A 13,237-nucleotide genomic window follows, 5' to 3' on the forward strand; every position below is an offset into this window, starting at 1 on the left:
GATCCCCAGTGATTCCAGCTGAGAACCTGCATGAAAAACTGGCATTTACACTCATATGTATCCAGTTTAAAAACACTGATTAGATTTTATTAAGCATATGCATTTCATTTAAAATTAAAAGAATTTTTTATTATTATTAAACTGCTGGCCTGACTTTTGGTATGGTGATAGTATCTGTAAAATATTTTTGAAATGAAATCAAGAAAGTGTCTGAATTCCAACCTTTCCCTGTCAGCCTGGAGCACAGGGGCAGTGTCTGAGCAGGGTCACTCCCAGGAGCAGCGTGGTTCTGTTGGGCTTTTGGGATTTAAAAAATGGAATAAAGAGGGCATAAAGAGTTTTGTGATTTTAAAAAAATGGAATAATAAAGGACACTCTGCACCAAACCTGCAGCCTGTGACAAAGGGTTGCACTGGGCTGCTGGAGAGCAGAAATTCAGATTTATTTATGAGCAGCCACAGCAGCACCTGCAGAGGGAGAAATCTGAACTGGGTTCAAACCAGCAGGCTCCCCCTGCCCTGCCCACCTGGGGCAGCTGCTGGGGCCACAGAGCTGGGAATGATTGTTCCAGAACCTTCTGCCCCTGGAGCTGGGAATGGTTGTTCCAGAACCTTCTGCCCCTGGAGCTGGGAATGGTTGTTCCAGAACATTCTGCCCCTGGAGCTGGGAATGATTGTTCCAGAACATTCTGCCCCTGGAGCTGTCAGGGATTGTTCCAGAACCTTCTGCTCCTGGAGCTGGGAATGATTGCTCCAGAACCTTCTGCTCCTGGCAATGGTTGTTCCAGAACATTCTGCTCCTGGAGCTGGCAATGATTGTTCCAGAACATTCTGCCCCTGGAGCTGTCAGGGATTGTTCCAGAACCTTCTGCTCCTGGAGCTGGCAGGGATTGTTCCAGAACCTTCTGCTCCTGGCAATGATTGTTCCAGAACCTTCTGCTCCTGGAGCTGTCAGTGATTGTTCCAGAACCTTCTGCCCCTGGAGCTGGGAATGACTGTTCCAGAACCTTCTGCCCCTGGCAATGATTGCTCCAGAACCTTCTGCTCCTGGAGCTGGGAATGGTTGTTCCAGAACATTCTGCCCCTGGCAATGATTGTTCCAGAACCTTCTGCCCCTGGAGCTGGCAGGGATTGTTCCAGAACCTTCTGCTCCTGGAGCTGTCAGGGATTGCCCCAGAACCTTCTGCCCCTGGCAATGATTGCCCCAGAACCTTCTGCTCCTGGCAATGATTGTTCCAGAACCTTCTGCTCCTGGAGCTGTCAGTGATTGCTCCAGAACCTTCTGCCCCTGGAGCTGGCAGGGATTGTTCCAGAACATTCTGCCCCTGGAGCTGTCAGGGATTGCCCCAGAACATTCTGCTCCTGGAGCCAAGGCTGCTCCAGGCTCTTCTGGGCTGGTTGCTCTGAGGGATTTTGTTGGTTCACAGACCATTTCAATCCCTGCAGTTTGGGGCAGGGCTGCTGTGGGTGCAGAATTTACTCAGCACATCCCCAGCAAGGTTTGCTCTGTGCTTGTTACTCAAAGTTGCCAAAAAAAAAGGCCACAAAAACAAGAGGGCAAATTCTCACCAGTCACAGCGAGGAACTTGGGGCTGACTCTTGCTTTGTTCCCTGCCCAGAGCTGCCTTTATATAGAAATAAACTGCAGACAATCCTGACTTCCTTATTGCCACTAAACACCACGACAGGCAGTTGGCTTCACTGGACAAGCCTGCAGAATTCTCATTTCCATTTGCTGGGGGTTTTCTGCAGCATTTTGAAGCCACCACTTGAGAGACAAGGGCCCACAGCTGGGACAGCCATGACTTCACCAGCAAATTCTCATAAAATACACATCAAATAAAACTGCTGAAATGCAGGAGGAACGTCACAGTTACAGGGGAGGCAAACAGAGGAGAGAAATGCTGAGGTGCCCCTGGGCTGGTGAATTCAGATCAATTCAAGGAGAACATGGAGGGGGTGCTTCCCTTCCCCTGGCTCACCCAGAGGGACAGCGCTGCATTCCTGCTTTGCCAAGGCTTCTGGAACCTTCCACCTCTGCCTTTTCCTACAGCTGCTGTGGGAGGACATTGACAAACTCACACTGACAAACTCACACTGACAAACTCACACACTCACACTCACAAACTCACACTGACAAACTCACACTGACAAACTCACACTGACAAACTCACACTGACAAACTCACACTCACAAACTCACACTCACAAACTCACACTGACAAACTGACAAACTCACACTTACAAACTCACACTTACAAACTCACACTCACAAACACTCACAAACACATTGACAAACTCACATTGACAAACTCACACTCACAAACTCTGACAAACCCACATTCACAAACTCACACTCACAAACTCACACACAAACTCACACTCACAAACTCACACACAAACTCACACTCACAAACACACTGACAAACTCACACTCACAAACCTTACAAACCCACATTGACAAACTCACACTGACAAACTCACACTCACAAAATCACATTCACAAACTCTGACAAACCCACATTGACAAACTCACACTGACAAACTCACACTGTCAAACTCACACTCACAAACTCACACACAAACCCACACTCACAAACCCACACTCACAAACCCACACTGACAAACTCACACAAACCCACACTCACACAGCCCAGGTGTGCCCTGGTGGATCCTGATCCCTCCCCCAGCCCAGGGCTGAGCAGCAAAGCGGGGAAGAAGTTAAACAAATGTTTAAATATTTAAATGTTTAAATACAGGAGGTGTTCCCAACCCTTTCCTCCATTCCTGCACCCCGGCCAGTCCCTCACCCTGCCAGCTCCAGGCTGTGCTGGTGACAGGGACAGGGGAGGGACAGGGATGTGTCAGAGCAGGAGCAGCTCTGGGAGGACAAACTCACTGCAAACATGAAAACATTTGTGAGGATCAGTGAGCAGCAGCTTTGTGTCAGCAGCTGTGATCAGATTAATTCCAACACAGGTTACCCCCACTCAGCAAGCAGCTGGCTGTGTCATCTTTAGGGAAACAAGAGATGCTGGACAATGTGGAGTGAAACCTCAGAGCTGGGGGATGCAGAAAAATGGGATTGGGGGTCCCACACTCTGCATCACATCCCACAGTTTGTGTGTGGGATGAAGAACAAGGCTCACCACTCCTGCCAGCTCCAGAGAGAGTGTTAAACCTCCAATATTATTTTTTTATTCTGGAAGAAGAGCATTATCCTACTAAAAAACTAAAATAGCATCACTGGAGGTGCTCCTTTCACCCCTTGATTAAAAAAGCCATGAGCAGTTTGTAGCCCCACAGCCACAACTGAAATTTGCTTCCTTTTTTCTGCCCTCTCTGGTTCCTGAGGGCCCAAAGAGCAGATTTGGGAGGTTTGGAAGGGATGGATGGACACCCCAACCAGGATTTCTGCAGGGACCTTTCCCCTCTCAGTCCATGCCCACCTCTGCATCTGAGCATGTCGAGAATGTCAAACACAATCCACCAACACCTAAAGCAACAATGACACAATTCCAGCAGCTTTTGTCTCCCTGAGAGACACAGAAAGTGCAAACAAACCTGAGCTGCATGGCAGGACATGCAAGAGCTGCATTTTGTGCCCATAAATCCCAATTTCCTGGGGAACTCACCGAGGCACAGGCCAGGATCCCAAAGAACCCGACCTTCTGCACCAGGTTCTGCACGGCCACTCTCGCCCGGGAAGCAAAGTCCTGCAACAGGAAAATCAAATTATTCATGAGGAAACCCCACCTGAACAGAGCTCAGAAGGTGTGTGACATCCAGCAGGAAAATCAAATTATTCATGAGGAAACCCCACCTGAACAGAGCTCAGAAGGTGTGGGATATCCAGCAGGAAAATCAAATTATTCATGAGGAAACCCCACCTGAACAGAGCTCAGAAGGTGTGGGATATCCAGCAGGAAAATCAAATTATTCATGAGGAAACCCCACCTGAACAGAGCTCAGAAAGTGTGTGACATCCAGCAAGAAAATCAAATTATTAATGAGGAAAACCCCACCTGAACAGAGCTCAGAAGGTGTGTGACATCCAGCAGGAAAATCAAATTATTAATGAGGAAAACCCCACCTGAACAGAGCTCAGAAGGTGTGTGATATCCAGGATTTCCCACCTGGGAATTGGGGGAATTTTAAAGCAGGAAGGTCAGAGTGAAACCCTGAGTTTGGGGGGACAGTGGTGGTGGAATGGGAGCTCCCATTCACTGAGTTTGGTTTTCACACCCTGAGCTCCCACTGCTCTGGAAACAGATTTCCCATGATTTATTTCCCCATATCTTGGGGAACTGCTCTGAAAACAGATTTCCCATTATTTAATTCCCCTGTTTTTGGAATGCCAGGGCTGCTTGCACCTATTCCTTAAACAAGCCCAGGGAATGAATTCCTCCAATGCCTTTCTGAGGAATTTCCTGAGGACACAAAAAGCACAATAATCCCAATAATCCCAAACCCAGGATCTCAACCAAAATTGCCAATTCCAGGCACTGCCTACAACAGGCTTGTAAAATTCATTAAAATCCAGCCTAAATGACTTTAAATTACTGAGCCTAAATTGCTTTTAAAGCAGGGGAGGTGTGACTGGAGCTGCCTCCTTTTATTTTGTGAACAGTTTTTACTCCTGAGGCTCAAAATTCACCAAACACCCAGGAAACCCCTTAAAAAAACCAAAAATAAAGATTCTCACGAGCAGTTTCGTTGCATGTGAGAAGGGAATTTACAGGAGATAAAATTCTGTCCAGAAAAATAAAAGCAATTTATTTTCAGTGCTCCCTGCTCAGGCTTGGCCACAGCAGTTGCAGAAAAATGGGAATCCTTGGGAACAGCAAACATTAAAAAATAATTACCCATTCCTTTTAAAAAACATACAAATAAGCAATAAATTCTGATTTTTTTTCCAGGAGCAATGCAATAAATTACCCAAGGAAATGACTGTAATCAATAATTAAATGATATTCTAAATTCCACCCTTTGCTGTTGAATTGTAGAATTTAGAATATCATTAATTATTGATTAAAGCAACTGCAGGGTAATCCAGAAAAATTACATTTATGCAATTTGAGCTTGGTTACAGTTCTGTTGAAACTTTAAATACTACACACCAAAGAAGGAAAACTACAATTATTTTACAATGTTCTTGCATATTATTTAAATTTTGAGCTGTAGAATTGAGAAAATTTTCTGTGGCAGATTAAAAAATAATAAATCTGTGATGAGACCATTTGCTTCTTTTTACACCCTTTTTTAAAGTAGTAACTTTTCTCCATTACTGTGCTTTCAAAAAGTTAAATTCCATTTTTGAAAATTAAAAAAAAAAACCCAAACACTGAACAAAAAATAATTATTACTCAGTGCAGAATAATTCTATTTATTGTATTTAATGCCTGGAAAAAGAACTCAAATGAAAACTGCAAGAAATGAGATTTTCTAAATCTTTCAGTGGGATATTTTTAACCCCAGGGGAATATAAAACCCCTCTAGAATATCCAATAAAGGTGAATTTCCACACTTTGCCCAGGAGTTACACCTTGGGCTCACGATTACAAAATGGAAAAGATCAAAATTCACTTTTTAAATGAAAAATTTCCCTGATTTTTGTAGGATTCCCCCAGAACATGAGGATTAAACCTGTGGCACCAACCCCTTGAGCTTATTCTGAATGAAACAATCTGGAAAATAAAACTAATTTTTATTTTATTTTTAATTAAAAGAGTGAATTTGGACAGGAATTGTTGTAAACAACAAAACACAACAATTTCCTGAGACCCAGCCCGAAACTGTTGCGACATCCAGGGCAGTTCCCAAATTCCCTCCGGGTTTTCCAAGGAAACAGAACCCAAAAAGGGGTCCCGGATGCAGGGAATAAAATATTTCTATTTTATAAAAATACCTTTTTATTTTATTTATTTATAAGATTTTCCCCAAGGAAAACAATACAAACACAGTGGAAAATGTTTAGGGTTCTTTATAAATTCATTTAAACACCACAAGGTGCTAAAGCAGATTTTGTCCTTGGGAAAAGTATCCTGGAATTGCTCTTTTTAGAATAACAATTTCTACTTTATAAAAATATTCTCATTTTATTTATTTCTAGGATTCTCCCCAAGGAAAACAACAAAAACACAGTGAAAAATATTTAGGGTTCTTTAAAAATTCATTTAAACACCAAAAGGTGCTAAAGCAGATTTTGTCCTTAGAAAGGGTGTCCTGGAATTGTTCTCTTTATAAGCACAATTTATACTTTATAAAAATATTCTTTTATTTCATTTATTTATAAGACTTTTCCCAAGGAAAAAACCCCAAACACACAGTGAAAAGTCTTTAGGATTCTTTATAAATTCATTTAAACACCAAAAGGTGCTAAAGCAGATTTTGTCCTTGGGAAAGGTGTCCTGGAATTGCTCTTTTTAGAATAACAATTTCTACTTTATAAAAATATTCTCATTTTATTTATTTCTAGGATTTTCCCCAAGGAAAACAACACAAACACACACTGAAAAATCTTTAGGGTTTTTTACAAATTCATTTAAACACCACAAGGTGCTAAAGCAGATTTTGTCCTTGGGAAAGGTGTCCTGGAATTGCTCTTTCTATAAGAACAATTTCTATTTTATAAAAATACTATTTTATTTTATTTTATTTATTTCTAGGATTTTCCCCAAGGAAAACAACAGGCAAAGACACAATAAAAAATCTTTAGGGATTTTTACAAATTCATTTAAACACCAAAAGGTGATAAAGCAGATTTTGTCCTTGGGAAAGGTGTCCTGGAATTGTTCTCTTTATAAGAACAATTTCTATTTTATAAAAAATAGTCTTTTATTCTATTTATTTATAAGACTTTCCCCAAGGAAAACAACACAAACACACAGTGAAAAATCTTTAGGGTTCTTTACAAATTCATTTCACACCCAAAGGTGCTAAAGCAGATTTTGTCCTTAGGAAATTGGAATTTCTCCCTGGAATTCAGGGATTTCTGGAGGAGCTCACTGGGGCATTTTCAGCTCCCCCCTTTCCCAAAGCTCACGGGCTTGCAGCAATAATTTCACTTTTATAAGCCAATAAATATTTTTTTCCTCGCAGTTCCATAAATCTGATGGCAAAGTATCTCGAAAATAAACCACTCCAAGACAATTATTGAAATGGCTCCATGATTTATTTGCATGGGAGTTGTTTCTATTCTGATTTTTATTTATTCCCCCATGATCTTTTACTGTGTTGCTAATGCACTGTTGTATTCATTTTCACAAGCTGGAATTGGAAATAAACTCTCTATAAACTAATAGTTGCAGCACAGCTGCTTTAATAAAATATATTATTATAATATTATTAATATTATAATATATTATTAGAATATATTATTATAATATATATAATATAATATATTATAATACATTATATAATTATAATTATATAATATATAATATATAATATATTATATAATACATTATAATAATATATTATATTATAATATTATTATAATTAGAGAAAAATTGACTGTATGAACTTAGGGGAAAGCACCATTTTTAACCAAATTTCTTAAAAAGAACCAGATTCCCTCACCCACATTTCTCAACTACAAAATTCAAGGCTGCCTTGAAATTAATATTTTCCCTCCAGCTAAAAAACACATAAAACATTAAAAAGCTAATAATGAAGGTCTTTAAAAAAAGTTTAACGAGTTTGTCCCAAACCAAAACCAATGTTGGAGCAAATTTTCTCACCTTGTTAGTTCATAATTTATTTTTTAAAGTTATTACTCAGCTTGTTCCATTGCTAAGTTTTGGTTTTACATTGCCTAGCACAAAGTACTTCATGGAAAGCAAATTTTAAATTCTAAAATTTCACTAAAGAACTTGTGATTGGTCTTCCTTTTTTTCCAAATTTTCTGAATAAGCCAAAAGACAAATTAAAGATATTTTTGTACCTGTTTTTTATGATCTAATGTAATCAAAGCTGGGAATAATTTGCAGGGTAATAAACCAACAAAACCATGAATTCCAGCCCCAACATTTACTCTGTGGAAACAAGTCCAGAACTATTTCTCTTTGGGTCCTTCCTTAAAGTTTGTTTGACAAATCTTTGTGACATCTGCAACAATAAAAAACCTTCAAAGTTTCATTTCCCTGAGAATCCAATCCCCACTTTTACAACTTTTACCTCTTTCACAACAGAATTTTTTTTTTCTTTTCTTTTCTAAAGCCTGCATGGGGAACAATCTTTTCTGTCGTTTTTTTTGAGCATTTGAAATAAAATCAGTTTAATCAATTATTGCTTTAAAAAATAATATATATATATATATATGAAGAGAGATAAAATTCAGCTACTTACAGGCAAACCATTTTCCCCCCAAATTCAAGTTTCTAGCCTGGAGTGGCCTCCCAGCTAATTGTGATTCATTTTTAGGACATTTCAGGATGCCTGAGCTCACTGTGTCCCTTTCAAAGATGATTTATTTGTTGGAAATGGATTTCCTGTCAGTGCCCCAGAGCAAGGTTGGGTGATTCAGGATGATTTCATTGGGTTCATCATCACATCCCCAATCAGGGAAAGGTCAGTGATGATTCCCCAGGCCCTGCTCAGCCCCAGCAAAATGAATTTTTCATCATTTCATTCACCCATTGCCTCCATAGCATAAAAATCCCCCAAATTTCCAAACCCAAAGGGATGGTAAGGAGAATTTCCATGTTCTGCCATGTTCCTCCCTGTGTAAATATGGAATTTCTATCCCTGGAAAATCCTTCCTGAGAGAGAGAATGGACAACCCTGTCTAAGTTACAAAGTTATGCCCCACCCCTCTTTTATTGGGTTTCCATTTATAATTTAAAATTATAAAATTATTTCCAATATAATTTAATATTTAATATAATTTAATGTTCCGATATGTTTCCAATATAATTTAATAATTTAATCCCTCACTGTGAAGTCAGTGAGCTCCTCAATGTGAGGGAAGAACAAGAACCTCACCAGATTTAACTAACAAGCTTGAGGAAAAAAATGTTTTAAAAAATAAAATTGTTGTAATAAATTGTTTTAATAAATTAAACCTCACCAGATTTAACTAACAAGCTTGAGGAAAAAAATGTTTTAAAAAATAAAATTGTTGTAATAAAATGTTTTAATAAATTAAACCTCACCAGATTTAACTAACAAGCTTGAGGAAAAAAATGTTTTAATAAATAAAATTTTTTTAATAAATTGTTTTAATAACTAAAACCTCACCAGATTTTAACTAACAAGCTTGAGGAAAAATTTGTTTTAATAAATAAAATTGTTGTAGTAAATCAATTTGTTTTACTAAATAAAACCTCACCAGATTTAACTAACAAGCTTGAGTAAAAATGTTTTAATAAATAAAATTGTTTTAATAAATTGTTTTAATAAATAAAACCTCACCAGATTTTAACTAACAAGCTTGAGGAAAAAATGGTTTAATAAATAAAATTGTTTTAATAAATTGTTTTAATAAATAAAACCTCACCAGATTTTAACTAAGAAGCTTGAGGAAAAAAAGTTTTAATAAATAAAATTGTTTTAATAAATTGTTTTAATAAATTAAACCTCACCAGATTTTAACTAACAAGCTTGAGGAAAAAAATGTTTTAAAAAATAAAATTGTTGTAATAAATTGTTTTAATAAATAAAACCTCACCAGATTTAACTAACAAGCTTGAGGAAAAAAATTGTTTTAAAAACTAAAATTGTTGTAATAAATCAATTTGTTTTCATAAATAAAACCTCACCAGATTTAACTAACAAGTTCAAGGAAAAATAATTTTAATAAATATTTTTTTCCTCTTTTCCCTCTCTAACAGAACAGTCGCCATTGATTGTTCCCATTGAAATTGTGGAGCATCTTTTTTCTCCCTCTGACTGATCCACAGGAGGTATCCAAGGAATTCTGAATAATCAGAATTCCCCAGAAATAACCTGTGCCACCCCCCAGCCCTGCTCTCTGAAGCCTGCACAGATGATGCAATGTCAGAGAAAATTTTCAAAATGTTGAAAATTTTCAGACAGCTGCAATCAGATTTTAGGAGCTCTGAGAAACCAACAGCTCCCAGCTCAATCTCTGAAAAACCCATCCAGCTCCACATCCCAAGGATTTGAGGCCTGGCAAAACTTCTTTTCTTTCCTGCTGTAAATATTGACAATAAATTGATAAAACTGGCGGATTTAACAAAAAGATGGAGATTGAATTTAACAATTCCATGCCAAGCTGTTGATGCACATTCCCTGCTCAGGTCTCACCCATGCCATGGACGTTCCTCACCTGGTGGCTGCTGGCCTGGAGGAATTAGAAGAATTTTAATAAATTTTTCTAGAAGGCCTGGAAGGGGATACACAGGATTTGTGACTCTGACAGAAAACAGGAGAATTATAGAAAAAAAATTAAAAGTCATAAAAAGAGAGATCTGGATGTGTTACACCTCAGTGGCTCTCCAGGAGAACTCTGGAGCAGCTGCAGAGATGGAAATTCCTCCTCCTGCAGATTCCTCCCTTTTGTGTGGACAATCCCTCAGGATTTGACATTATTTCTATTATTTTGAGCATTATTTCTATTATTGTTATAATAAAAAAGTTGAATTATCCAGATAATCATCTGAAATAAAGAACATTTCCCCTTCCCCCTCCCAAAGATTGAAGGCTGGGTATGAAGCCACCACTCAGATCACCAAAATTAGAGAGTCCTTAACATTTCAAGAGCTGCCTACAAAGACAGTGCCCCTCTTGATGGAAAAATCCCAGTTATGTTAAAAATGAGCTGCACAGGATTTTGTTTCTTCTGCCTTTCTGTTCCAACACAATGGAATCAAACACAGCTGATGGGAGAATGACCATTTGTGGTCAGGGAATGGATTCCAGGATTTCAGACTGGGAGGAATTATTAAATATCCTTGGAATAAAGCATTGACTGCAGGGGAGCCACAGAGGGACCCAGGGCTGGGGGGCCACAATGGTTCAGCACTCACTGGCCAAAAATCACTGCTCAACCCCCCCAAAATACCAAAAAATTACAAACAGGAATATTGTGATAGCAGCTCAAGGTTCTTTGTTCCAGTTTCCCCAAAATATTTCCAGGTATAAATGCAAAGGGGCAATAAAAAGAGGAAATTTCCATTGGATGCTGGAGAGCAGGGGGTGTGTGAGGGGAAAGGTTTAAATTTTATTCCTCATCACCCAAAAATCTGGGAGAGAAAGGTCCTGGCTGGGAAATCAGAGGGAGCTGGGAAAAATAATGTTCAAGGATTTCTGAAAGCAGTGGTGGGATGGTGGCAGAACTAAGCAAGGACTGAGTCTGATGAAAAAAGGGATTTACAACAGGCACAGGGCAGATATTCCAGATTCTCAGCAAGTTTCACGTCATGAGAAGTCTGGGTTTCCTGAGGCATTCAATTCTGGAAAAGGAGTTGGGAAATCATGGAAAAGTTGCAAGAGGAAAGGACGTAGATGTTGAACATGATAACAGTTTTTAAAAGTACAAGTTGAAGGGAACCAAGCAGCAATAAAACAGGCAAAGAACTGTGGAAAGGAGAGAGCAGCACCCACAAAGCCTCATTAAACAGATTGCGCTGGAGATCTGAGGGCTTGAAACTGCTAAGAGCTCAATATTCAGAATATTTGCATGTAAGCATGAACATACAGTAGGTATTACAGAAAAATCCCAGGTCAACAAGAAATTCTATTTACAGGTGGATTCTTCCATTGTGAGGATGAGAAAGCAGGACAGATTGTGAGGGATTTATTTCCACATCTGTTTGTCTTCAGATTCTTCAGGGTGGCTGCATGTTAAGGTTGAGGGGTGATGCTGCAATCCAGAGATAATCAGGAGGATGCTCATCATCTTTGGGACTTGGTAAACTCAGACATGAGCAACTACAATTAGTTCTTGGGTCAGAAAAGAACTATTTCTATCTATAGAAAATACAATTAAACCCACTGTTCTCTTATCAGATGTTAAAAGTGCTGTTAGATGTTAGAAAAGACAGACAAGAGAAGCCACAGAGCACAAAAAGCTGAATTTTTTGCAAGCCCTGTGGGAGCAGAGACAACAGAGTGAAGTGTCCATTCCAACAGCAGGCTTGGCTTCCCTGGGCATTTCATTTTAGGAGTAAAAGTGTGAAACTTCCAAATGATGAGTCCATTTTATGGTAAATAAGATCTCCCCATTGCCAGGAGCAGGAATGAAGTCAAGCAGCTCTGGATCAGTCCATTAGTTCCACCAGGAACTTCCAGGTATTTCCTTCATTTCATTAATCATCTGAACCATGGTAGGAACTTTTTATTTCCCTCATTTCTCCCTCCCCCTTGCAAAAATGATTTTTCACAACAAACTCCATCTCAGGAGCTTCCATTTCAAGATTTCAGCCTGTTGCAATGCCCAGCTGGGTTCAGAAGGGAAATACCAAAAGGAACACAGATTACAGGGCTCTGTCAGCTCTCTAACTCCAATTTAAACCCAGCTTTTCCCACAGCCAGAACTGAAACCCTCACACTTCTACATAAAAAGCCCTTTTTGCTTCACTCGCTGTAAGAATACAGAAATTTCGTAAAGAATGAGACACAATGAAAGGAAACAGCCTAGAGGAAGAGGAAGGAGCATGTCCTTTCAGCTTATCAGATCTGTCCTGCAGAGCTGCAGCCCCTGAACCACATCCCTGCCACCTCTGCTCCTCAGAGCAGCCCCGTGTCCACCCTGACACCCTGTACACAAACTCCACATAAACTGATTTATTTCCTTGCTGAACAGCCACAGGGCAGACCCTGCAGCCCATGTTCAGGGAGAGTGCCCAGGGAGCTTTGGCTGCCTCCAGCCCTGGAGGGCTCCAGGACCAGCCCACACAATGCCCTGAGGAACCTGAGCTGGACTAGGAAAGGAAAAAATAAAAAAAAAGTTGGATTAGAAACTGCCTCAGGTCCTTCTGGAGGTGATTTTTTCTGTGATTCCATGACAAGACACTGCAGCCACAGGCAGGGGATGAGTGGAGTAAAGAACATCCCAGCACTGCTAAAAACCCCCTGAACTGCTCATTTATCTCACTGCAATCAGTTATTGTGAGCTCTGCCAGTTCCAGAATATTGTTAATTTTTAAAAATCCATTCTGAAGAATCAAGTCTTATTTTAAGGTGGTTTAAAACCCAGACATTGTAAGGAAGGAATTTTTGATCACCAGCTATGAAAATTGACATTTTCAATCTCTGATAAACCTGTGAACTCAA

General features: G+C 39.4%; 2 protein-coding genes across 2 annotated transcripts in view; one reads left to right on the plus strand and one right to left on the minus strand.

The window, feature by feature from the left end:
* PTRH2 (peptidyl-tRNA hydrolase 2) overlaps nucleotides 1-13,237 on the plus strand; it is an 86,153-nt gene that overhangs the window by 33,267 nt on the left and 39,649 nt on the right. The window lies entirely within an intron of this gene.
* VMP1 (vacuole membrane protein 1) overlaps nucleotides 1-13,237 on the minus strand; it is a 69,294-nt gene that overhangs the window by 17,918 nt on the left and 38,139 nt on the right. The window contains exon 8 of the mRNA XM_074557332.1: nucleotides 3,634-3,714. Coding sequence (XP_074413433.1) covers nucleotides 3,634-3,714 — 81 coding nt within the window. The remainder of the gene's footprint in view (nucleotides 1-3,633; nucleotides 3,715-13,237) is intronic.

This window comes from Zonotrichia albicollis, chromosome 22, assembly GCF_047830755.1.
Source record: "Zonotrichia albicollis isolate bZonAlb1 chromosome 22, bZonAlb1.hap1, whole genome shotgun sequence".
Taxonomy (NCBI): domain Eukaryota; kingdom Metazoa; phylum Chordata; class Aves; order Passeriformes; family Passerellidae; genus Zonotrichia; species Zonotrichia albicollis.